At 39.3% G+C, this 25,048-nt stretch overlaps 2 protein-coding genes and 1 long non-coding RNA gene across 16 annotated transcripts; 1 reads left to right on the top strand and 2 right to left on the bottom strand.

Moving 5' to 3' along the window:
• The first annotated feature begins 32 nt into the window (after positions 1-32).
• On the top strand, positions 33-17,082 carry LOC309712855 (uncharacterized protein). 9 transcript variants are annotated; one of them, XR_014278426.1, is made up of 6 exons: positions 33-6,562; positions 6,693-7,276; positions 8,238-8,591; positions 8,773-8,909; positions 9,002-9,054; positions 14,946-15,008. XR_014278426.1 is itself a non-coding variant. In XM_082544012.1 (2 exons), exons 1-2 carry the CDS (start codon positions 1,289-1,291, stop codon positions 6,831-6,833), a joined length of 5,415 nt encoding a protein of 1,804 aa, XP_082400138.1. In that variant the 5' UTR covers positions 33-1,288; the 3' UTR covers positions 6,834-7,948. The 9 variants fall into 9 exon arrangements, 1 of the variants encoding a protein (XP_082400138.1); XR_014278427.1 differs by lacking the exon at positions 14,946-15,008 and having other exon boundaries at positions 33-495; positions 615-6,562; positions 9,002-9,108; XR_014278423.1 differs by lacking the exons at positions 9,002-9,054; positions 14,946-15,008 and adding an exon at positions 15,163-15,190.
• On the bottom strand, positions 6,476-23,222 carry LOC309712854 (uncharacterized protein). 6 transcript variants are annotated; one of them, XM_082544009.1, is made up of 3 exons: positions 18,934-23,222; positions 18,687-18,803; positions 18,530-18,599 (listed from the first exon to the last, which is right to left on the bottom strand). In XM_082544009.1, the coding sequence occupies exons 1-3, from the start codon at positions 23,035-23,037 to the stop codon at positions 18,594-18,596; spliced, it is 4,227 nt and encodes a 1,408-aa protein (XP_082400135.1). In that variant the 5' UTR covers positions 23,038-23,222; the 3' UTR covers positions 18,530-18,593. The 6 variants fall into 6 exon arrangements, with proteins under 6 accessions (XP_082400137.1, XP_082400135.1, XP_082400134.1 ...); XM_082544008.1 differs by having other exon boundaries at positions 18,687-18,769; XM_082544011.1 differs by lacking the exons at positions 18,530-18,599; positions 18,687-18,803 and adding an exon at positions 6,476-6,584 and having other exon boundaries at positions 18,934-23,220.
• On the bottom strand, positions 14,956-15,838 carry LOC309712858. Its single transcript, XR_014278432.1, has 3 exons — positions 15,445-15,838; positions 15,127-15,263; positions 14,956-15,034 (listed from the first exon to the last, which is right to left on the bottom strand). It is a non-coding gene; the product is annotated as an uncharacterized lncRNA (long non-coding RNA).
• Positions 23,223-25,048: the final 1,826 nt, after the last annotated feature.

The following is a 25,048-nucleotide window of genomic DNA, read 5'->3' as shown; positions in this document are numbered from 1 at the left end:
TCAAAGGTCACAGTCCCAGAAGCTTAGATGGCAAAAGGAGAAGGAACAGGTAAATCTTTCTCAGACCGGTGAGCAGGTAAAGGTGTCTGTTACAAGTATTCCCAGTCCAGAAGTGCAGCTCAGCGTTCAGACGGCCGCAGTGTCTTATGCAGATGTGGTAAAGAGAGGTGTTTGCTCATCATCTGTGCCAAATGCTAAAGTACAACAGGTAATCCAGACTGAACCCCAGCTAACTGTGCAAACGCAGCATGATGGAGAAGCTCCAGGACCATCTCATGTACAGGTTACAAACAGTGAAAGTCGTCCACCAGTGAGTAGCATCTGTGCGTCTCGAAGCCAGGCCAATGCTAAGTATGGAAAGTACCGGAATCAGCAATGCATGGCGAACAGTTTGGTTTTCCTGTCATTCTTACACGAGGATGAATTCATTACCAGAGCAGATCTCAACCGTGTGTTGGACAAAGGCCATGCCGTGTATTCAGATGCCAGAAAGAGGTTTGTGAACAGCGTGTTTCTAGCCTGTGATGAACTTCCCACTGTGATCATCAGCCGCAGACACGAGTATCAAGTCGACATGTCTCAGTTTGCTCATTATGGCACATTTGACGGTACAGATCATCTTCCGAGCCTTGAACAGGGACTACAGCGTTTGGCTTCAGAGTTTCGCTACGCTTTGCTAGTCATGGGAGGAACAGCCATCGCAGTTTCCAGGCTGACTTCAGGTGAATACGCATACTTTGACCCTCACCCACGTAGGTCTACAGGAATGCCATTGTCGCTAAGTGTAAGTGGTGGAACTGCAGTTATGTTAAAATTCACACGTCTTAACGACATGATTGACAGGATCAAACGTTTGTACCGAATGTTTTGCATCGCACCAAGCTGCGCTTATGAGCTACAGCCTGTTGAGTTCCACAGTGAAAACGCTGCTGACCAAAGAAATGCTGATGAAAACAGACAAACAGCTACAACTGTTTCAGCACCAGCTTTAAATGAACCTGAATTTGAAACCCCAAAGTCCACTGAGCAGACACAGAAAACTGTGGCCGACACTTTAGCTACTGAAGTGATGTCATCCAGAGTGGATTATTCAAATGAGCCAGCTGCTGAGCTGAACAATTCTGATTATTTAGAAATAGAAACCTCTGCATCTTCTGTGAGAGAACCTCAGGTAACATCAGATTCTGTTCCTCAGAAGGATCCAACCGCTGCCAACCGCTGTTCAACAAAGACAACACAGGAACTTTCACATAAACTGCTGAAATATAGTAAACAGTGAAGGAAAAAAATGAGGAGAAGATCATTGGCCCAACAAAAACTACCAAAAAGAAAGGATCCTGATCACAGACAAAAGAAGACTGTGTACAAAAGTAATCTATATAAGCTAAATCCTATATATAGAGAGAAACAGAGGGAACATTTGAGAAAGATCTATAAGGAAAGAGATGATTTTAAGGAAAAACAGAAGGCGCAAATGAGAAGGATCTATAGAGAAAGTGCTAAAATTAGAGAGAGAAAAAGAGAACGTGTCATAAGGATGTATAAAGAAGATTCTTTATTCAGAGAAAAGCAGAAGGAACGAATAACAAGAACATACAGAGAATCTCCCGTGTTCCGAGAAAAGCAGAAGGAACGAATAACAAGAACATACAGAACTTGTGCCGAATTCAGAGAGAAACATAAAGCTTACATGAGGTCATATGTTTCTAACCTATATAAAGAAAGTGTAGAATTTAGACAGAAAAAAAAATGTTACATCACTAAACGTTATGGAGAAGAGAGACAATTTCAGCAACAACACAAAGAGAATATGAGAGAACGAATGAGAGTAAAATATTGGAACGGTTTTTCTTTTAGACAGATGCATAATATCAGATGTGCAATGAACATAAAAAGAAAATATCGTCAGATGCATCGACCAGCTGAAAGTTTACAGTGTCATCCAGATAACACTTTAATGAATGAGGCCATATCTCGTTTCAGATCCAACATTAAGTCAGCACCATCTTATGTTTGTACTGTTTGTCTAAAAGCTTCTTTTCCTAATCAGGTGAAAATCTGCAAAAGAGAAAATTACTCAAAACACCAGACTGTAGCTCAGCAGTGTCTAACTGGTAAATTTGTTCATGTGTGTGATGAAGCATGTCATGATCACTGCAGCTTTCCCGTTGAGAGAAAAAAGGAGTATATCTGTCACACGTGTCACAGTTCCCTCAAAAGTGGATGCATGCCCAGGCTTGTTGCTGTCAACGGTTTAGAACTGCAGGATATTCCAGCTGAACTGTGTGATCTCAACATTCTGGAGAGACATCTGATTGCCAAATGCATACCATTTGCAAAGATTATTCCACTTCCAAAGGGCAGACAAAGACTCATACGTGGTAATGTGGTGTGTGTACCATCTGAAGTCCAACAAACAGTTGACTATCTACCTCGGCTCAGAAGCCAATCACAGATCATGAGGGTGAAATTGAAAAGACGACTGTGCTACAAAGGCCATCAGTTGTTCCAGACTGTCACCTGGTCTAAACTGATCGAAGCCCTGCGTAAACTGAAACAGATTCACCCACAGTACACAGATATTGTTATCAGAGATGATGCATTGCTTTGTGATCCAACATTACCTGATGATGACAGCAGTGATGAAGCCAGCATGGGAAGTGATGATTATGATGAAGCAGATTTAATGGAAATTGACAACTATGAAAAAGATGCCCTTTTGTGCGAAAGTGAGTCTGAAAGTGAACAAGCTATTAATATGCAATCCTGTGATGAACAACCAGAGGAACAAAATCCAGATGAACCAGAAAGTGATTTGAACAATGGAGGTTTTGCTCTAGAAAGCTGTCTGCAGCCTGTTGACATTTCAGAAGAGATTCTTTGTTTCACTGATAACACATATTGTGTGGCTCCTGCAGAAAGAAACAATCCTGTTAGCTTCTTCAGAACTCCTCATTTGGAAGCCATGGCATTTCCTGTGCAGTTTCCTACTGGTCAGAATACACTGGATGAAAAGAGACTTCTTAAACTCACACCGAGTGCTTACTTCAAGTCAAGGCTTTTTAACATTGATGCAAGATTTGCTAAAGACACAAATTACCTGTTTTTCTCACAGTTTGTCACTGAAATACATTTGGCTAATTCCAGCATGACAATACAGCTAAGGAAAGGTAAAACTATGACCAAAGATGGACGCAAAATCACATCAGGAATGTTACAAAGTAAGACAGAAGTAGAGAAGCTGGTAAGAAATAAAGATGCAATCAGATTTATGCAGCCACTCAGAGGAACTCCAGCTTACTGGCAGAAAACTACCAAAGATTTATTCAGTATGATTCGTCAAATAGGAACACCTCAGTTTTTTGTCACTTTCTCTGCTGCTGAGATGAGATGGCCTGAAGTGATTCAAGCAATAAAGAGACAGCAAGGTGAAGAGGTTGATTTTGAAGCCCTGGACTGGTCAGAAAAGTGTGAAATTCTAAGATCAAATCCAGTAACCACCATGCGGATGTTTGATAAGCGTGTTGAGGCTTTGTTCAGAGATTTGCTTTTTTCTCCTGCACAGCCCCTTGGTGAGATCATTGATTACTTTTACAGAGTTGAGTTCCAGCACAGAGGTAGTCCGCATATACACATGTTGCTGTGGATTCGAGAAAAGGTAGAAGCAGATGTGGATGATGACCAAACTGTCTGTGACTTTGTGGACAGATACATCTCAGCTCAACTCCCTGATCCAGACAAACAACCTGAACTGCACAAAAAAGTCTCTGAACTACAAAAGCACAGCAAGAACCACACAAAGACATGCTTTAAGAGTGTGAACTCTGGTTGTAGATTTGGGTTTCCAAAACCACCAGCCACAAGAACAATGATTGTGAGACAGGATGAGGATTCAGACACTGAAGCTGCAAAAGCCAAACTCAGACCTTTGTTGAACCTGCTGAAGGAACCTGAAGCTGCTTCCCTCACCATAGAGCAGATTCTGTCACGATGCAACTTGACAATGAATGAGTATGAACAATGCCTCCAGAACATAAACAAGAAAACAGCTCTGATTCTGAAACGTGACCCAAAGGACTGTTGGATCAACAATTACAACCCAGATCTGCTTGAAGCCTGGAACTCTAATTTAGATGTCTCATTCATTTTGAATGCCTATTCATGTGTAGAATACCTCTGTAAATATATAACAAAGAAAGAATCTGGCCTCTCTGAATACCTGAAGACAGTTATCGATAACTCTGATAAGAACACCGTCAATGAATGTGATGAAATGAGAGCTGTGATGCAGGCTTACTCAAAAAAGAGAGAGATCAGCGCACAGGAGTGTGTGACTCGAGTCTGTGGCCTAAAAATGAAAAAATGTTCCCGCAGTGTTGTATTTGTACCAACAGATGATAACCCGGTAAAAATGAGTCGGCCCATGAGCTTCCTGGAAAGCACAACACATGACAGCTGTAATATTTGGATGACAAGTTTGAGTGATAAATACAAATGCAGACCTGAGACCCCAGAATATGAGGAAATGTCGCTGGCTGATTTTGCTGCCCTGTGCCGGTTGGTGAGTGGTCCAAATGAAGGAAAAGATGTGCTTCCTCTTCTAAACCAGCTTGGATTTGTACAAAGGCGAAAGAATGATAAACCAGCTATAATCAGGTATTACCACTGTTCACAGGAAAAAGATCCTGAGCAATATTATGGTCGACTGTTGAGACTTTACCTTCCACACAGATCAGAGCAGGAACTGAAACCACAATGTTTCCAAACCTATCAGTCCTTCTACAACTCGGGTTTTGTGCGACTTCCATGTTCAGACCACAGTGAGTCTGTGAAAAGGGTTGTGAAAAGAAATAAAGACAAGTATGAGAAGAACTCTGAGGATATTGAGAGTGCACTGGAAGAGTTTGAACAAAATAGGGATGTTGTGATCGATGAATGGTGTAATCTTGCTCCTGAATCTGAAGTTGTGAGGCTGCAATGTGATGAGAATCTTCCTGAGAGACATTCTGATGATGAGAACGAACAGGAGAATGTCCCTGACTACAGTCGTCAGTCTGATGCTGTAACAAAGATCAGAGCCATCAGAGAACAACCTGCAGTAGATCCAGCCGTGGTACGTGTAATGTATCAGAATCTGAACCAGAAGCAGGCCTGCGTGTTCTATGCCATAAGAGACTGGTGTATTCAGCGAGTTTGTGGTTTGAACCCAGATCCATTTTTCTTCTATATCAACGGTGGTGCAGGAACTGGAAAGTCACATCTGATTAAATGTATTCACTCTGAAGCATCAAAGATCCTGAGCAGACTGCCTGCTAATGCAGAAGAAGCTGACATATCAAATCCAACTGTTTTACTGACTTCATTTACCGGGACAGCAGCTTTTTCTATCAATGGCTCTACATTACATTCTCTACTGAAACTACCCAGGAGTCTGAAACCACCCATTCAAGGACTTGGTAACCAACTGGATGAAATCAGATCTGAGCTGATGAATGCAGAAATTATTGTTATTGATGAGATTTCAATGGTTTCAAAACCCCTTTTTGCCTATGTGGATGCAAGACTGAAACAAATCAAAGGCACTCAGAGACCTTTTGGTGGAATGTCAGTTTTAGCTGTTGGAGATTTTTACCAGCTGCCACCAGTGCGACAGTCTAAACCTCTCTGCGTTTACGATCCAGAACAGATTGACCTATGGCAGGAACATTTTCAGATGATCACTCTAACCGAGATCATGCGTCAGAAAGATGATGTGGCCTTTGCAGAGATGCTGAACAGGATTAGAGTGAAAGAAAAGACGGATGAGCTTTCTCAGTGCGACAGAGATTTGTTGTCACAGGCTGTGACTGCACCAGAAGAATGTCCAACTGAGGTCTTACACATTTATGCCACCAACAAGAATGTGGAATCCCATAACGCAGATACCCTGAAGAAGCTTCATTCAAACATCATAATCATCACTGCAGACGATTTCCAGAAGGATAAACGTACAGGCAGAATGGAACGAAGAGACAAACCATTTACAGGTGGGAGAAATGATTTACCTGACACTCTGAATGTTGCTGAAGGAGCTCGAGTCATGCTGACCAGAAACTTGGACACACTAAATGGTTTAGTCAACGGTGCTTTTGGTATACTGGTAAAGGTGGTGAGATCTGAAAATGATGGACACATAATCAAACTGGGGCTCAGAATGGACAACCGGCAGCCTATGAGACACAACCGCAGTGCTAATGCAGCATCTGATGATCTGGTTTACATTGAGAGAGCAGAGGAGAGTCTGAAGTTTAAAGGAGCAGTACGCAGACAGTTTCCTGTAAAGCTAGCATTCGCCTGCACAATTCACAAAACTCAGGGTCTTACAACACAGACAGCTGTAGTTTCAATGAAGAACATTTTTGAACCAGGTATGGCTTATGTTGCTCTCAGCAGGGTGACGTCTCTCAGTGGACTCTATTTGCAGGACTTGGATGAGAAAAAGATTTACTCCAATCCCGAGGTAACTGCAGCACTCCAAACCATGAGACAAGCCAGCGTTGAGGAAATGATGCCTCTTCTTCAGGTCAGAGAAACAGCCAGCAGACCTGACACTCTTACACTGATCCATCACAATACAGAGGGTTTGCCATCTCACATCAGTGACATCAAGAGTCATCATGAAATGTGTTTAGCAGATGTTTTGTGTCTCACAGAGTCTCACCTCCAAGGCTCCTTTGTTGCAGACAGTCTTCATTTGGACGGCTACACCATGTTCAAACGCAACAGACATGTGTCCTACACAAACTTTCCTCACATGGCCAGCAGAAGTGGTGGTGGAGTTGTTGTGTATTTGAGGAATCATTTTCAGGTTCAGGTAAAACAGTATCTGCATAATGTCACTGATCTTGAGTTTTTAGTGTTGAAGGTTCAGGCTCCATTCCCTGCACTCATTGCTGTTGTGTACAGACCCCCTGACTACAGTTTGACACCATTCATGCAAAACCTGGTAAGTCTTTTAGATTCCCTTGAAATAATGGACTGTCACCCAATCATTGTGTGTGGAGATTTTAATGAGAACCAGTTGCAGAGTGGAAGAAAACAGATTCTGGAGCAGTTTCAGTCGAGAGGGTATTCACAGCTGATCACTTCTGCCACTACAGACAAGAACACCCTGCTTGACCTCATTTTTATTTCTCAGCCAGATCAATGTCTCCATTCCGGTGTTCTGAGATCATACTACAGTTACCACAACCCTGTGTTTTGTGTCCTGTCCTCGAGCCAATCATGAAGTCGTCTGGTGAGTTTTGAAACAATTACAGATCATGTTTGTTACAGAGTTTACTGATTGTAGAGTATGAAAAATATTTTTCATTGGAAAAAATTGTCTTCCCTACTCTGTCTGTAAGAAGACCCTTTCTTATTGCAATGTTATTAATCATGTCACCAAATCATGGCTGTACTTCATGCAGAGCCGGGAGATCTGCTTTCTGTTATCATGCACCTCAGATCTGAAATATACTGCATTAAACGGACATCATTTATTTTTTATTCTCATGTTTTACATGACTAAATCTACTTATACATTTTTTCATGGATGTTAATTGTCATCTCCTTTTTTGATACTTTTTTTACTCTGACGTATGTATCTCAACAAACGAGATCTTCCCCTCCAAGATGCTTTCAAATATGAAATAGTAAATAAATAAATCACAGATAAATGCAGGTATTTATTATGGGTCACATGAATAAATACAGACAATTATATTTTCTTGATTATAGTAAATTTTGTAGAATCAAATGTTTTTGGGATGAATGAGGTTTTGCTTATCATGTTTTACAGGTAAAAAATGTTAAAAGTTTTAAACTATCTTTAGGCTACCAGAGATGTCTATAATTATACATTATGTAGAGAAAAACATTTTCACAGCTTACAGAATATGTATAAAAACTGATTTAGAAGTACATGGAAAGTTTCTGCATCAATTTTCTGACTTGGCCTTTATCTGGGTGGGTTTGGGTTTGGGTGGATAAAGGCCAAGTCAGAATTCTCTGAGCAGCTGGAAAAAGCTGCTAATAAACAAAGACATCAGAAAGTGGGGGCTTTAGGTGTAGCCCCCGTTTTCTGACGCACTAATTAGATTTAGTAACTGACACCCCATACCAGCATTATATAGACACTTGGGGGCTGAGATGGGTGGGTATGGGGGGGGTGGGTGGTGTTAAAAGCACTTTATGTTTTGTAGATGTATTTTTTTCAGACAGGGCACACACAGTCCTGTTTCCTTTGTGGGAAAACCTTCAAACTTCACCATCCTCAGCTGAAACAACAACATCTTAACACCATCTTCATGAACTGCTGAGCCAAACCTGATCCACCAGTGCTGGACTGCACAGATAACTACATGCCACACAGAGACTGCTGTTTTATGAACTGCCATACCAGTATGTCTTCAATGGAGAAGATGACACACCCATCACCTGACCTCCTGCCTGATCTGGAGACCATCATGATGCTGCCACACTACACACCTCTGAGACCATGAATGATGACCCCTACTGAGGAAACTGTATTTCCTGTCAGAGATGCTCAGTGATCCTCAGAGCAGAGAGCGGTATGATTCTTTATCTTTGATAAAAAATGTCAGTGTTTTTAATCCAATTAATCAATTTAAATCCTGTTTAGTGCATAAATAATTCCACACTCAAATGATTATACTTGTTGACACTTTTTGAGTTTTAATTCACATTATGGATTACAAATCTATGCTTTTTCTACTCTGTCTCTCTGTGCAGGTATTGCTGTCTTCTGAGTTCTTCAGTGTCCCAACTGAGACATTCAAACCTCATTGCAGAGCTCATGTCTTTCCTCACCATCATGTGAGTGTGAGATTGCTCTGGATTCTGGTTATGTGGCCTGCAGCACCTATAAGGTATTTCAACATTGTTCATTGCATAACTTATTTGTAGTTTTTAGGCCTTAACACAAATAAAATGTTCCTTTTTCTGTATTTTTTACAACAAGCTCGTCCAGTGTGCCTGCATTCCAGCTTCTTAGACTCTACTCAAGTGGACAGAGTATCAGTGTTTGGCCACTCTTACAGACACCAACTTCTGTCAACTCACTGCTACTGATCAGGCACCTGACTCCAGGAAGACAGAGGGCTGCAAGCCTGTCATCGTTTCCAGTGTGGCTTTGTATTCTTGGGGTAGCATCAGATTTTCCCACAAATATTCAAAGGTAACACTTATTTTAAGCTTAGTTATTAAATCAAAAGTCTTCCCTTGTGTTAATTTTATTTTTTTTATTTGTTTTTGTTTTCTTTTAGATTTATGTGCACTGATCGGATGTGGTGGAGCTTTGTTAACTGTGTGGAAAACATCTGTTTGTGATGATATTTACAATGAGGCTTTAAGGTGACAGTTTCCATGTAATTTCAATCCTTTTACTAAGCAAAAACATGTTTGCAATTAACATATATTTTTTAAGTTTTGTCTTTTGGATTTATGGTTAACATTCCTCTGTGACAGCAAATACTAAACTGGTCCAAGTAACCAGCATATCATTGGTCAAAGGCAAAAAGGACCACATGTCACGCTAGCAATGAATTATTGACTGTGTTTGTGTCACCAGATTTAACAAACAATATCAGACATATGAAACTGAACTCTGGATTAATGTGCAGATTTTTTTTGTGGTTTTTTTTATTGTTGAATAATTATTTTGTAGAACAAACCCAATCTATTTACCCAAACAATGTAACTTGTTTAGGTAAATAGTGGATTAATATATCTAAGTCTATAAGTATAGCAAGCTGAATTCATACAGACACACAGCTCTAAATCCTGGATTGTAGGATGTACAAAAATGATCATGTGATTATTATGGACATTTAAATAACTATATCTATTGAACCATTACATGTATTCTTTTTAGAAATTACACAATCTCAAAATGTGAAAAAAGAAAGTGTTTAAGAGAATAAATAATGTGTGTTTGTATGAATCCTGCCTTAGTATGGGGTGTCAGTAACTACATTAGTATAGAGTAGGTCTAACAGTGGTTTTCCACATCTGCTCTAATACAGCAGTCCCCAACCTTTTTTGCGCCACGGACCGGTTTATGCCCGACAATATTTTCATGGACCGGCCTTTAAGGTGTCGCGGATAAATACAACAAAATAAAACTAGTACCGGTACCGAAAAAAAGAAAATTTATTCATAACACACGTGAAAAGACCCAGGAAAACCGAGTAAACGATAAAAACGATAACAAAATAACGCTGAAAACCGATAAAAACCCTGAAAACTATACATTTCACACCTGAGCCTCATCTCTCGCGGCCCGGTACCAAACGACTCACGGACCGGTACCGGTCCGAGGACCGGGGGTTGGGGACCGCTGCTGTAATATATATAGATAATGGGTCAGACATATAAAGTCATTTTGAAAAGTTCATAAAGGTCACATCCATTTATATGTGTTCCTCTTTATCATTTTATATCTGGTCACACAGCTGACTTGAGTTTTGATCAGAGTAGAACCATAACATTCATGCTAATGGTTCTACTGTTTACAGTTACTTTATGATGGATTTCACCCTGGTCACAGCACTATGTGAAAAGCTGTTAGAGGTAAAGTTAAGCCAATTAATACCTCATCATAAGTCACTCTCTAACGCAAAGCAGTGATTATTTTTCACTGTAATTTATTCCACAACGATGTTCTTTATTTGATCCTTGTTTCTTTAAATATGCAAATCGATTGTTCAGCTGTGTGACTCTCCACACCTCAAATATATCACAATGTGGACTTCATTTTGACAGTATTTTGTAGATTGGTACCATATTTATCATCAAATCAGGAAACTGTAAACTAATTGAAAAAATTAAGCTTATGAAAATTTTAATGTGGCATAGGAACATGTTGTTTATCCTTGCCAAATGGTATTTACACAAAACTCCAGCAAATCAGAGGATATATTTTTGTCTCTCACTTGCTATATATGTGTATATTTTTGCAGTTAATAGCCTATCATGTGTCTGCGCATCTTAGGGCCATAAACATAAACATGGCAAACAAGGATATGTTCACAATTCCAACAGATGCTTCAATTGTTTGTATAGATTTTAGATCAATTTGATTTGCATTTTCTATTAATATTTTTCTGTTTGTCCCAAATGGTATTTTTATTTCTTTATGCCATTATTGCAATCATTGGAAACAACTGAGTAAATATTTTGTATCATATGTTTCTAAAAATATTTGAATGTTCTACTTTTCTACTACTGGTTTTCTACTTTCTAAACTTTCTGCCACTTTTTGGCATTTTAATAACATTATTTTTGGGTGTTTTAATCTCTGACCGCAGCATCTTGTGCATTTATTACCTAAATGTTGTTTGTGTGGGTCTTGCCTTTGTTATGTTTTTTTGCCATTTTTAGATTTCACCAGCTGTGCAAACTCGCAATTTTACCTTGGTTTTGTTCCACATTAGTTTATCTGCCGGCACGTTTTCTTCCTTTTCTAATGTTTTTGGTAATTTTTCACAGTTAAACAAGTAACTTTGAGGTTACTTCAGCATTTTCAGCTGTTATCTGTTGACAGTTTTGCCTAATTATTACATTTCTGCAAATTTCTAGCAGTTCTGATAAGTTGTAATATTTCTGCCAAGTTTTTAATTTTCTACTAAATTATATTATTTCTGCTAGGTTACACTACTTTTGTTTGTTATGTTATGTTAAGTTATGTTATTCTAAATTATTGCATTTCTGCTAAGTTATTACATTTTTCTTAACTTGATATTGTTCTGCAAAGTTATTAAAATTTCAGCAACTTTTTAAACACTGACTTTGATTTCTTCAGCTTCTTCAGCTATTTTCAACTATTTTCAGCAGACAGCTTCAGCTTTACAGTTTCCTCTAAGTGATTGCAGTTCTGCTAAGTTATTACATTTTAGCAAAGTTCTTTTGCTTCTGCAAAGTTTTTACAATTTCTGCAACTTTTCAGCTTTTTCAGCTACTTTTTGCAGCTAGTTTTTGAAGCTGTCTGCAAAAAGTAGCTGAAAAAGCTGAAAAGTTGCAGAAATTGTAAAAACTTTGCAGAAGCAAAAGAACTTTGCTAAAATGTAATAACTTAGCAGAACTGCAATCACTTAGAGGAAACTGTAAAGCTGAAGCTGTCTGCTGAAAATAGTTGAAAATAGCTGAAGAAGCTGAAGAAATCAAACTCAGTGTTTAAAAAGTTGCTGAAATTTTAATAACTTTGCAGAACAATATCAAGTTAAGAAAAATGTAATAACTTAGCAGAAATGCAATCATTTAGAATAACATAACTTAACATAACATAACATAACAAACAAAAGTAGTGTAACCTAGCAGAAATAATATAATTTAGTAGAAAATTAAAAACTTGGCAGAAATATTACAACTTATCAGAACTGCTAGAAATTTGCAGAAATGTAATAATTAGGCAAAACTGTCAACAGATAACAGCTGAAAATGCTGAAGTAACCTCAAAGTTACTTGTTTAACTGTGAAAAATTACCAAAAACATTAGAAAAGGAAGAAAACGTGCCGGCAGATAAACTAATGTGGAACAAAACCAAGGTAAAATTGCGGAGTTTGCACAGCTGGTGAAATCTAAAAATGGCAAAAAAACAAACAAAAGCAAAACCCACACAAACAACATTTAGGTAATAAATGCACAAGATGCTGCGGTCAGAGATTAAAACACCCAAAAATAATGTTATTAAAATGCCAAAAAGTGGCAGAAAGTTTAGAAAGTAGAAAACCAGTAGTAGAAAAGTAGAACATTCAAATATTTTTAGAAACATATGATACAAAATATTTACTCAGTTGTTTCCAATGATTGCAATAATGGCATAAAGAAATAAAAATACCATTTGGGACAAACAGAAAAATATTAATAGAAAATGCAAATCAAATTGATCTAAAATCTATACAAACAATTGAAGCATCTGTTGGAATTGTGAACATATCCTTGTTTGCCATGTTTATGTTTATGGCCCTAAGATGCGCAGACACATGATAGGCTATTAACTGCAAAAATATACACATATATAGTAAGTGAGAGACAAAAATATATCCTCTGATTTGCTGGAGTTTTGTGTAAATACCATTTGGCAAGGATAAACAACATGTTCCTATGCCACATTAAAATTTTCACAAGCTTCATTTTTTCAATTAGTTTACAGTTTCTTGATTTAATGATAAATATGGTACCAATCTACAAAATACTGTCAAAATGAAGTCCACATTGTGATATATTTGAGGTGTGGAGAGTCACACAGCTGAACAATCGATTTGCATATTTAAAGAAACAAGGATCAAATAAAGAACATTGTTGTGGAATAAATTACAGTGAAAAATAATCACTGCTTTGCGTTAGAGAGTGACTTATGATGAGGTATTAATTGGCTTAACTTTACCTCTAACAGCTTTTCACATAGTGCTGTGACCAGGGTGAAATCCATCATAAAGTAACTGTAAACAGTAGAACCATTAGCATGAATGTTATGGTTCTACTCTGATCAAAACTCAAGTCAGCTGTGTGACCAGATATAAAATGATAAAGAGGAACACATATAAATGACCTTTATGAACTTTTCAAAATGACTTTATATGTCTGACCCATTATCTATATATATATTAGACCAGCAGTCCCCAACCCCCGGGCCTAGGACCGGTACCAGTCCATGAGTCGTTTGGTACCGGGCCGCGAGAGTTGAGGCTCAGGTGTGAAATGTATAGTTTTCAGGGTTTTTATCGGTTTTCAGCGTTATTTTGTTATCGTTTTTATCGTTTACTCGGTTTTCCTGGGTCTTTTCACGTGTGTTATGAATAAATTTTCTTTTTTTCGGTACCGGTACTAGTTTTATTTTGTTGTATTTATCCGCGACACCTTAAAGGCCGGTCCATGAAAATATTGTCGGGCATAAACCGGTCCGTGGCGCAAAAAAGGTTGGAGACTGCTGTATTAGAGCAGATGTGGAAAACCACTGTTAGACCTACTCTATACTAATGTAGTTACTGACACCCCATACTAAGGCAGGATTCATACAAACACACATTATTTATTCTCTTAAACACTTTCTTTTTTCACATTTTGAGATTGTGTAATTTCTAAAAAGAATACATGTAATGGTTCAATAGATATAGTTATTTAAATGTCCATAATAATCACATGATCATTTTTGTACATCCTACAATCCAGGATTTAGAGCTGTGTGTCTGTATGAATTCAGCTTGCTATACTTATAGACTTAGATATATTAATCCACTATTTACCTAAACAAGTTACATTGTTTGGGTAAATAGATTGGGTTTGTTCTACAAAATAATTATTCAACAATAAAAAAACCACAAAAAAAATCTGCACATTAATCCAGAGTTCAGTTTCATATGTCTGATATTGTTTGTTAAATCTGGTGACACAAACACAGTCAATAATTCATTGCTAGCGTGACATGTGGTCCTTTTTGCCTTTGACCAATGATATGCTGGTTACTTGGACCAGTTTAGTATTTGCTGTCACAGAGGAATGTTAACCATAAATCCAAAAGACAAAACTTAAAAAATATATGTTAATTGCAAACATGTTTTTGCTTAGTAAAAGGATTGAAATTACATGGAAACTGTCACCTTAAAGCCTCATTGTAAATATCATCACAAACAGATGTTTTCCACACAGTTAACAAAGCTCCACCACATCCGATCACTGCATATAAATCTAAAAGAAAACAAAAAAAAATTAAAAAAAAATAAAATTAACACAAGGGAAGACTTTTGATTTAATAACTAAGCTTAAAATAAGTGTTACCTTTGAATATTTGTGGGAAAATCTGATGCTACCCCAAGAATACAAAGCCACACTGGAAACGATGACAGGCTTGCAGCCCTCTGTCTTCCTGGAGTGAGGTGCCTGATCAGTAGCAGTGAGTTGACAGAAGTTGGTGTCTGTAAGAGTGGCCAAACACTGATACTCTGTCCACTTGAGTAGAGTCTAAGAAGCTGGAATGCAGGCACACTGGACGAGCTTGTTGTAAAAAATACAGAAAAAGGAACATTTTATTTGTGTTAAGGCCTAAAAACTACAGATAAGTTATACAATGAACAATGTTGAAATACCTTATAGGTGCTGCAGGCCACATAACCAGAATCCAGAGCAATCTCACACTCACATGATGGTGAGGAAAGACATGAGCTCTGCAATGAGGTTTGAATGTCTCATTTGGGACACTGAAGAACTCAGAAGACAGCAATACCTGCACAGAGAGACAGAGTAGAAAAAGCATAGATTTGTAATCCATAATGTGAATTAAAACTCAAAAAGTGTCAACAAGTATAATCATTTGAGTGTGGAATTATTTATGCACTAAACAGGATTTAAATTGATTAATTGGATTAAAAACACTGACATTTTTTATCAAAGATAAAGAATCATACCGCTCTCTGCTCTGAGGATCACTGAGCATCTCTGACAGGAAATACAGTTTCCTCAGTAGGGGTCATCATTCATGGTCTCAGAGGTGTGTAGTGTGGCAGCATCATGATGGTCTCCAGATCAGGCAGGAGGTCAGGTGATGGGTGTGTCATCTTCTCCATTGAAGACATACTGGTATGGCAGTTCATAAAACAGCAGTCTCTGTGTGGCATGTAGTTATCTGTGCAGTCCAGCACTGGTGGATCAGGTTTGGCTCAGCAGTTCATGAAGATGGTGTTAAGATGTTGTTGTTTCAGCTGAGGATGGTGAAGTTTGAAGGTTTTCCCACAAAGGAAACAGGACTGTGTGTGCCCTGTCTGAAAAAAATACATCTACAAAACATAAAGTGCTTTTAACACCACCCACCCCCCCCATACCCACCCATCTCAGCCCCCAAGTGTCTATATAATGCTGGTATGGGGTGTCAGTTACTAAATCTAATTAGTGCGTCAGAAAACGGGGGCTACACCTAAAGCCCCCACTTTCTGATGTCTTTGTTTATTAGCAGCTTTTTCCAGCTGCTCAGAGAATTCTGACTTGGCCTTTATCCACCCAAACCCAAACCCACCCGGATAAAGGCCAAGTCAGAAAATGGATGCAGAAACTTTCCATGTACTTCTAAATCAGTTTTTATACATATTCTGTAAGCTGTGAAAATGTTTTTCTCTACATAATGTATAATTATAGACATCTCTGGTAGCCTAAAGATAGCTTAAAACTTTTAACATTTTTTACCTGTAAAACATGATAAGCAAAACCTCATTCATCCCAAAAACATTTGATTCTACAAAATTTACTATAATCAAGAAAATATAATTGTCTGTATTTATTCATGTGACCCATAATAAATACCTGCATTTATCTGGGATTTGTTTATTTACTATTTCATATTTGAAAGCATCTTGGAGGGGAAGATCTCGTTTGTTGAGATACATACGTCAGAGTAAAAAAAGTATCAAAAAAGGAGATGACAATTAACATCCATGAAAAAATGTATAAGTAGATTTAGTCATGTAAAACATGAGAATAAAAAATAAATGATGTCCGTTTAATGCAGTATATTTCAGATCTGAGGTGCATGATAACAGAAAGCAGATCTCCCGGCTCTGCATGAAGTACAGCCATGATTTGGTGACATGATTAATAACATTGCAATAAGAAAGGGTCTTCTTACAGACAGAGTAGGGAAGACAATTTTTTCCAATGAAAAATATTTTTCATACTCTACAATCAGTAAACTCTGTAACAAACATGATCTGTAATTGTTTCAAAACTCACCAGATGACTTCATGATTGGCTCGAGGACAGGACACAAAACACAGGGTTGTGGTAACTGTAGTATGATCTCAGAACACCTGAATGACGACATAGCTGTGGCTGAGAAATAAAAATGAGGTCAAGCAGGGTGTTCTTGTCTGTAGTGGCAGAAGTGATCAGCTGTGAATACCCTCTCGACTGAAACTGCTCCAGAATCTGTTTTCTTCCACTCTGCAACTGGTTTTCATTAAAATCTCCACACACAATGATTGGGTGACAGTCCATTATTTCAAGTGAATCTAAAAGACTTACCAGGTTTTGCATGAACGGTGTCAAACTGTAGTCAGGGGCAGGGCTGGACTGGGACAAAAAATCGGCCCGGGCATTTTGACTAGAGACCGGCCCACCAGGATAAAGATTGAAAATGTGACGTCATTCAGGGGTAAAACCGCAAAGGATTCTGGGAACTTGTGGCAAGAGGTACTAGCGATAAAAGAAACCCAAAAAATGGCAAGAAGCTGTTGTATTATTAACTGCAATAGCCGGTCGCATGACAGCCACGGAAAGCCGACGGGTAAAGAGATCGTTTTTTTTACGTAGTTGAAGAGAAATTTTTTAAGCCATGTTTCCGAAGTAATAGCCGACGGATGGTCTGGATATACCAAATATAACGTCTCAGAACACTCCAGCTCACATGTTAGTCTGCTCCAAGCATTCCCACAAAGATCAGAGTTTTGTAGTTAATACGTCATTTTTCTTAACATAATTGGTGATATAGGTTACAAGCAAGTCTGGCGCTGAACAGAAATTGTCGCGCTATGCTCCTTTATTTATTGTGCATAAATAGTAAATTGTCCTGACACAATATTGTGTTTCGCTTCTGTTATTATGGTACATTGACAAAAACATACTTTTATTCACAGGATAAAACAGTTGTTTTGTATCACTAATTGCCCAGTACGATTACAGCATACAATATTGTTGTCACTGCTACATTTCTGTGATGCTACCAGAAATTATTTCCACTACTAATTAATTACCGTTGAGCTCAAAGGTCCTATTAATAAACGGTTAACGAATATGTATTTATGACGACGATTTGTGAGACTGGTAAACTTACCTTTGTTCGTACGATGGTCTTTCGTTCTACACGGTGCATTTCAAGGTCCTGTACCCATCCGTCGGTAAACTGTACCTGGGCTTGTTGCAGTGACCTGAAGTTACTAAACTTCATGAGTGTATGCACTCACTCCAAGAACCGTATAATTATAAATATGAGCGTGGTGAAAGTTGGGCAGCACGCTGACGTCTTTTGTCCCTCTGTGTGCTCGTAAGGGTCTGACCCTTTCACTCCTTTGATGTTTTCCTCGTATCTTTTCTTTCTCTTTTCGTCGAGTCTGTCTTTGTACGGACCGGCATTGTTCTCCTTTTGTTTTGTACATTCCTTTTTTGTGCGGCAAAGAAAAAACAAGAAGGTGTTGGAACCGGAGAATGAACGTTTTGCGGTGCTGCAAATGCTTGCATTTGATGCGGTACTTGGATTGTTTTGCCACGAGTTCCCGGCATGCAATGCGCGAAAATCACGTGATTGCTAAACAGGGGGGAGGGTGCATCCGGCCTCCTCGGCTGTAATTGGTCCAGCCCAGAGTCGATCATGACCAATTGGCCAATCCAACACCTTTCATTATATATACCCTTCCTAAAAAAAATAAAATAAAAAATCCATCGGCCCATCAAAACAAAAAATCGCCAGCGGCCCACCGGGCAAATGCCCGGTATGCCCGATGGCCAGTCCAGCTATGGTCAGGGGGTCTGTACACAACAGCAATGAGTGCAGGGAATGGAGCCTGAACCTTCAACACTAAAAACTCAAGATCAGTGACATTATGCAGATACTGTTTTACCTGAACCTGAAAATGATTCCTCAAATACACAACAACTCCACCACCACTTCTGCTGGCCATGTGAGGAAAGTTTGTGTAGGACACATGTCTGTTGCGTTTGAACATGGTGTAGCCGTCCAAATGAAGACTGTCTGCAACAAAGGAGCCTTGGAGGTGAGACTCTGTGAGACACAAAACATCTGCTAAACACATTTCATGATGACTCTTGATGTCACTGATGTGAGATGGCAAACCCTCTGTATTGTGATGGATCAGTGTAAGAGTGTCAGGTCTGCTGGCTGTTTCTCTAACCTGAAGAAGAGGCATCATTTCCTCAACACTGGCTTGTCTCATGGTTTGGAGCGCTGCAGTTACCTCGGGATTGGCGTAAATCTTTTTCTCATCCAAGTCCTGCAAATAGAGTCCACTGAGAGACGTCACCCTGCTGAGAGCAACATAAGCCATACCTGGTTCAAAAATGTTCTTCATTGAAACTACAGCTGTCTGTGTTGTAAGACCCTGAGTTTTGTGAATTGTGCAGGCGAATGCTAGCTTTACAGGAAACTGTCTGCGTACTGCTCCTTTAAACTTCAGACTCTCCTCTGCTCTCTCAATGTAAACCAGATCATCAGATGCTGCATTAGCACTGCGGTTGTGTCTCATAGGCTGCCGGTTGTCCATTCTGAGCCCCAGTTTGATTATGTGTCCATCATTTTCAGATCTCACCACCTTTACCAGTATACCAAAAGCACCGTTGACTAAACCATTTAGTGTGTCCAAGTTTCTGGTCAGCATGACTCGAGCTCCTTCAGCAACATTCAGAGTGTCAGGTAAATCATTTCTCCCACCTGTAAATGGTTTGTCTCTTCGTTCCATTCTGCCTGTACGTTTATCCTTCTGGAAATCGTCTGCAGTGATGATTATGATGTTTGAATGAAGCTTCTTCAGGGTATCTGCGTTATGGGATTCCACATTCTTGTTGGTGGCATAAATGTGTAAGACCTCAGTTGGACATTCTTCTGGTGCAGTCACAGCCTGTGACAACAAATCTCTGTCGCACTGAGAAAGCTCATCTGTCTTTTCTTTCACTCTAATCCTGTTCAGCATCTCTGCAAAGGCCACATCATCTTTCTGACGCATGATCTCGGTTAGAGTGATCATCTGAAAATGTTCCTGCCATAGGTCAATCTGTTCTGGATCGTAAACACAGAGAGGTTTAGACTGTCGCACTGGTGGCAGCTGGTAAAAATCTCCAACAGCTAAAACTGACATTCCACCAAAAGGTCTCTGAGTGCCTTTGATTTGTTTCAGTCTTGCATCCACATAGGCAAAAAGGGGTTTTGAAACCATTGAAATCTCATCAATAACAATAATTTCAGCATTCATCAGCTCAGATCTGATTTCATCCAGTTGGTTACCAAGTCCTTGAATGGGTGGTTTCAGACTCCTGGGTAGTTTGAGTAGGGAATGTAATGTAGAGCCATTGATAGAAAAAGCTGCTGTCCCGGTAAATGAAGTCAGTAAAACAGTTGGATTTGATATGTCAGCTTCTTCTGCATTAGCAGGCAGTCTGCTCAGGATCTTTGATGCTTCAGAGTGAATACACTTAATCAGATGTGACTTTCCAGTTCCTGCACCACCGTTGATATAGAAGAAAAATGGATCTGGGTTCAAACCACAAACTCGCTGAATACACCAGTCTCTTATGGCATAGAACACGCAGGCCTGCTTCTGGTTCAGATTCTGATACATTACACGTACCACGGCTGGATCTACTGCAGGTTGTTCTCTGATGGCTCTGATCTCTGTTACAGCATCAGACTGACGACTGTAGTCGGGGACATTCTCCTGTTCGTTCTCATCATCAGAATGTCTCTCAGGAAGATTCTCATCACATTGCAGCCTCACAACTTCAGATTCAGGAGCCAGATTACACCATTCATCGATCACAACATCCCTATTTTGTTCAAACTCTTCCAGTGCACTCTCGATATCCTCAGAGTTCTTCTCATACTTGTCTTTATTTCTTTTCACAACCCTTTTCACAGACTCACTGTGGTCTGAACATGGAAGTCGCACAAAACCCGAGTTGTAGAAGGACTGATAGGTTTGGAAACATTGTGGTTTCAGTTCCTGCTCTGATCTGTGTGGAAGGTAAAGTCTCAACAGTCGACCATAATATTGCTCAGGATCTTTTTCCTGTGAACAGTGGTAATACCTGATTATAGCTGGTTTATCATTCTTTCGCCTTTGTACAAATCCAAGCTGGTTTAGAAGAGGAAGCACATCTTTTCCTTCATTTGGACCACTCACCAACCGGCACAGGGCAGCAAAATCAGCCAGCGACATTTCCTCATATTCTGGGGTCTCAGGTCTGCATTTGTATTTATCACTCAAACTTGTCATCCAAATATTACAACTGTCATGTGTTGTGCTTTCCAGGAAGCTCATGGGCCGACTCATTTTTACCGGGTTATCATCTGTTGGTACAAATACAACACTGCGGGAACATTTTTTCATTTTTAGGCCACAGACTCGAGTCACACACTCCTGTGCGCTGATCTCTCTCTTTTTTGAGTAAGCCTGCATCACAGCTCTCATTTCATCACATTCATTGACCATGTTGTTTCCAGAGTTATCAATAACTGTCTTCAGGTATTCAGAGAGGCCAGATTCTTTCTTCGTTATATATTTACAGAGGTATTCTACACATGAATAGGCATTCAAAATGAATGAGACATCTAAATTAGAGTTCCAGGCTTCAAGCAGGTGTGGGTTGTAATTGTTGATCCAACAGTCCTTTGGGTCACGTTTCAGAATCAGACCTGTTTTCTTGTTTATGTCCTGGAGGCATTGTTCATACTCATTCATTGTCAAGTTGCATCGTGACAAAATCTGCTCTATGGTGAGGGAAGCAGCTTCAGGTTCCTTCAGCAGGTTCAACAAAGGTCTGAGTTTGGCTTTTGCAGCTTCAGTGTCTGAATCCTCATCCTGTCTCACAATCATTGTTCTTATGGCTGGTGGTTTTGGAAACCCAAATCTACAACCAGAGTTCACACTCTTAAAGCATGTTTTTGTGTGGTTCTTGCTGTGCTTTTGTAGCTCAGTGACTTTTTTGTGCAGTTCAGGTTGTTTGTCTGGATCAGGGAGTTGAGCTGAGATGTATCTGTCCACAAAGTCACAGACAGTTTGGTCATCATCCACATCTACTTCTACCTTTTCTCGAATCCACAGCAACATGTGTATATGCGGACTACCTCTGTGCTGGAACTCAACTCTGTAAAAGTAATCAATGATCTCACCAAGGGGCTGTGCAGGAGAAAAAAGCAAATCTCTGAACAAAGCCTCAACACGCTTATCAAACATCCGCATGGTGGTTACTGGATTTGATCTTAGAATTTCACACTTTTCTGACCAGTCCAGGGCTTCAAAATCAACCTCTTCACCTTGCTGTCTCTTTATTGCTTGAATCACTTCAGGCCATCTCATCTCAGCAGCAGAGAAAGTGACAAAGAACTGAGGTGTTCCTATTTGACGAATCATACTGAATAAATCTTTGGTAGTTTTCTGCCAGTAAGCTGGAGTTCCTCTGAGTGGCTGCATAAATCTGATTGCATCTTTATTTCTTACCAGCTTCTCTACTTCTGTCTTACTTTGTAACATTCCTGATGTGATTTTGCGTCCATCTTTGGTCATAGTTTTACCTTTCCTTAGCTGTATTGTCATGCTGGAATTAGCCAAATGTATTTCAGTGACAAACTGTGAGAAAAACAGGTAATTTGTGTCTTTAGCAAATCTTGCATCAATGTTAAAAAGCCTTGACTTGAAGTAAGCACTCGGTGTGAGTTTAAGAAGTCTCTTTTCATCCAGTGTATTCTGACCAGTAGGAAACTGCACAGGAAATGCCATGGCTTCCAAATAAGGAGTTCTGAAGAAGCTAACAGGATTGTTTCTTTCTGCAGGAGCCACACAATATGTGTTATCACTGAAACAGAGAATCTCTTCTGAAATGTCAACAGGCTGCAGACAGCTTTCTAGAGCAAAACCTCCATTGTTCAAATCACTTTCTGGTTCCTCTGGATTTTGTTCCTCTGGTTGTTCATCACAGGATTGCATATTAATAGCTTGTTCACTTTCAGACTCACTTTCGCACAAAAGGGCATCTTTTTCATAGTTGTCAATTTCCATTAAATCTGCTTCATCATAATCATCGCTTCCCATGCTGGCTTCATCACTGCTGTCATCATCAGGTAACGTTGGATCACAAAGCAATGCATCATCTCTGATAATAATATCTGTGTACTGCGGATGAATATGTTTCAGTTTATGCAAGGCTTGAATTAGTTTAGACCAAGTAACAGTCTGGAACAGCTGATGGCCTTTGTAGCACAGTCGTCTTTTCAGCTTTATCCTCATGATCTGGGAATGGTTTCTTAACCGAGGCAAACAGTCAACTGTTTGTTGGACTTCAGATGGTACACACACCACATTACCACGTATGAGTCTTTGTCTGCCCTTTGGAAGTGGAATAATCTTAGCAAAAGGTATGCATTTGGCAATCAGATGTCTCTCCAGAATGTTGAGATCACACAGTTCAGCTGGAATATCCTGCAGTTCTAAACCGTTAACAGCAACAAGCCTGGGCATGCATCCACTTTTGAGGGAACTGTGACACGTGTGACAGATATACTCCTTTTTTCTCTCAACAGGAAAGCTGCAGTGATCATGACATGCTTCATCACACACATGAACAAATTTACCAGTTAGACACTGCTGAGCTACAGTTTGGTGTTTTGAGTAATTTTCTCTTTTGCAGATTTTCACCTGATTAGGAAAAGAAGCTTTTAGACAAACAGTACAAACATAAGATGGTGCTGACTTAATGTTGGATCTGAAACGAGATATGGCCTCATTCATTAAAGTGTTATCTGGATGACACTGTAAACTTTCAGCTGGTCGATGCATCTGACGATATTTTCTTTTTATTTTCATTGCACATCTGATATTATGCATCTGTCTAAAAAAAATACTGTTCCAATATTTTACTCTCATTCGTTCTCTCATATTGTCCTTGTGTTGCTGCTGAAATTGTCTCTCTTCTCCATAACGTTTAGTGATGTAACATTTTTTTTTCTGTCTAAATTCTACACTTTCTTTATATAGGTTAGAAACATATGACCTCATGTAAGCTTTATGTTTCTCTCTGAATTCAGCACAAGTTCTGTAATTTCTTCTTACATGTTCCTTCTGCTTTTCTCGGAACACGGGAGATTCTCTGTATTTTCTTGTTATACGTTCCTTCTGCTTTTCTCTGAATAAAGAATCTTCTTTATACATCCTTATGACACGTTCTCTTTTTCTCTCTCTAATTTTAGCACTTTCTCTATAGATTTTTCTCAAATGTTCTCTCTGTTTCTCTCTGTATCTAGCATTGAGTTTATATAGATTCTTTTTGTACACACTCTTTTTCTTACTGTGATCAGAATCATGAGACTTTCTACTAGAATCTTTTTTCTTTGCCTTAAAGCTTTCATCAAAAGTGTACATCTGTCTTTCTTTCTTTTTCTCATTTTCCTTTCTCTGTGATAGTTTTTCTTGGACCAATAGTTGTCTCCTAATCTTTCTCCTTTGCTGTTTATTATGCTTCAACAGTTTATGTGAGAGTTCCTCTGTTGTCATAGTTAAACAGGAGGCAGTGTTTAAATCATTCTGAGGAACAGAATCTTTTATTACCTGAGTGTCTCTTACAGAAGATGCAGAGGTTTCTATTTCTAAATAATCAGAAGGACGATTGTTCAGCTCAGCAGCTGGCTCATTTGAATAATCCACTCTGGATGACATCACTTCAGTAGCTAAAGTGTCGGCCACAGTTTTCCGTGTCTGCTCAGTGGACTTTGGGGTTTCAAATTCAGGTTCATTTAAAGCTGGTGCTGAAACAGTTGTAGCTGTTTGTCTGTTTTCATCAGCATTTCTTTGGTCAGCAGCGTTTTCACTGTGGAACTCAACAGGCTGTAGCTCATAAGCGCAGCTTGGTGCGATGCAAAACATTCGGTACAAACGTTTGATCCTGTCAATCATGTCGTTAAGACGTGTGAATTTTAACACAACTGCAGTTCCACCACTTACACTTAGCGACAATGGCATTCCTGTAGACCTACGTGGGTGAGGGTCAAAGTATGCGTATTCACCTGAAGTCAGCCTGCAAACTGCAATGACTGTTCCTCCCATGACTAGCAAAGCGTAGCGAAACTCTGAAGCCAAACGCTGTAGTCCCTGTTCAAGGCTCGGAAGATGATCTGTACCGTCAAATGTGCCGTAATGAGCAAACTGAGACATGTCGACTTGATACTCGTGTCTGCGGCTGGTGACAACTGAGGGAAGTTCATCGCAGGCTAGAAACATGCTGTTCACAAACCTCTTTCTGGCA

This window comes from Aulonocara stuartgranti (assembly GCF_965226115.1).
Source record: "Aulonocara stuartgranti genome assembly, chromosome: 8".
NCBI classification, from domain to species: Eukaryota; Metazoa; Chordata; class Actinopteri; order Cichliformes; family Cichlidae; genus Aulonocara; species Aulonocara stuartgranti.
The sequence above is the reverse complement of the archived record's forward strand: the minus strand, read 5'-3'. Positions and strand labels throughout refer to the sequence as shown.

Bases quoted from the DNA above. Each gene is read 5' to 3' on its own strand.
- LOC309712854 (XM_082544006.1), bottom strand. From the start codon at position 23,037: ATGAGGATAAAGCTGAAAAGACGACTGTGCTACAAAGGCCATCAGCTG. The intron at 18,770-18,933 runs GTTAGAGAAACA...TGTTGCAGACAG, and splicing joins AAATGATGCCTCTTCTTCAG to TCTTCATTTGGACGGCTACA.
- LOC309712855 (XM_082544012.1), top strand. From the start codon at position 1,289: ATGAGGAGAAGATCATTGGCCCAACAAAAACTACCAAAAAGAAAGGAT. The intron at 6,563-6,692 runs GTCAGAGAAACA...TGTGTCTCACAG, and splicing joins AAATGATGCCTCTTCTTCAG to AGTCTCACCTCCAAGGCTCC.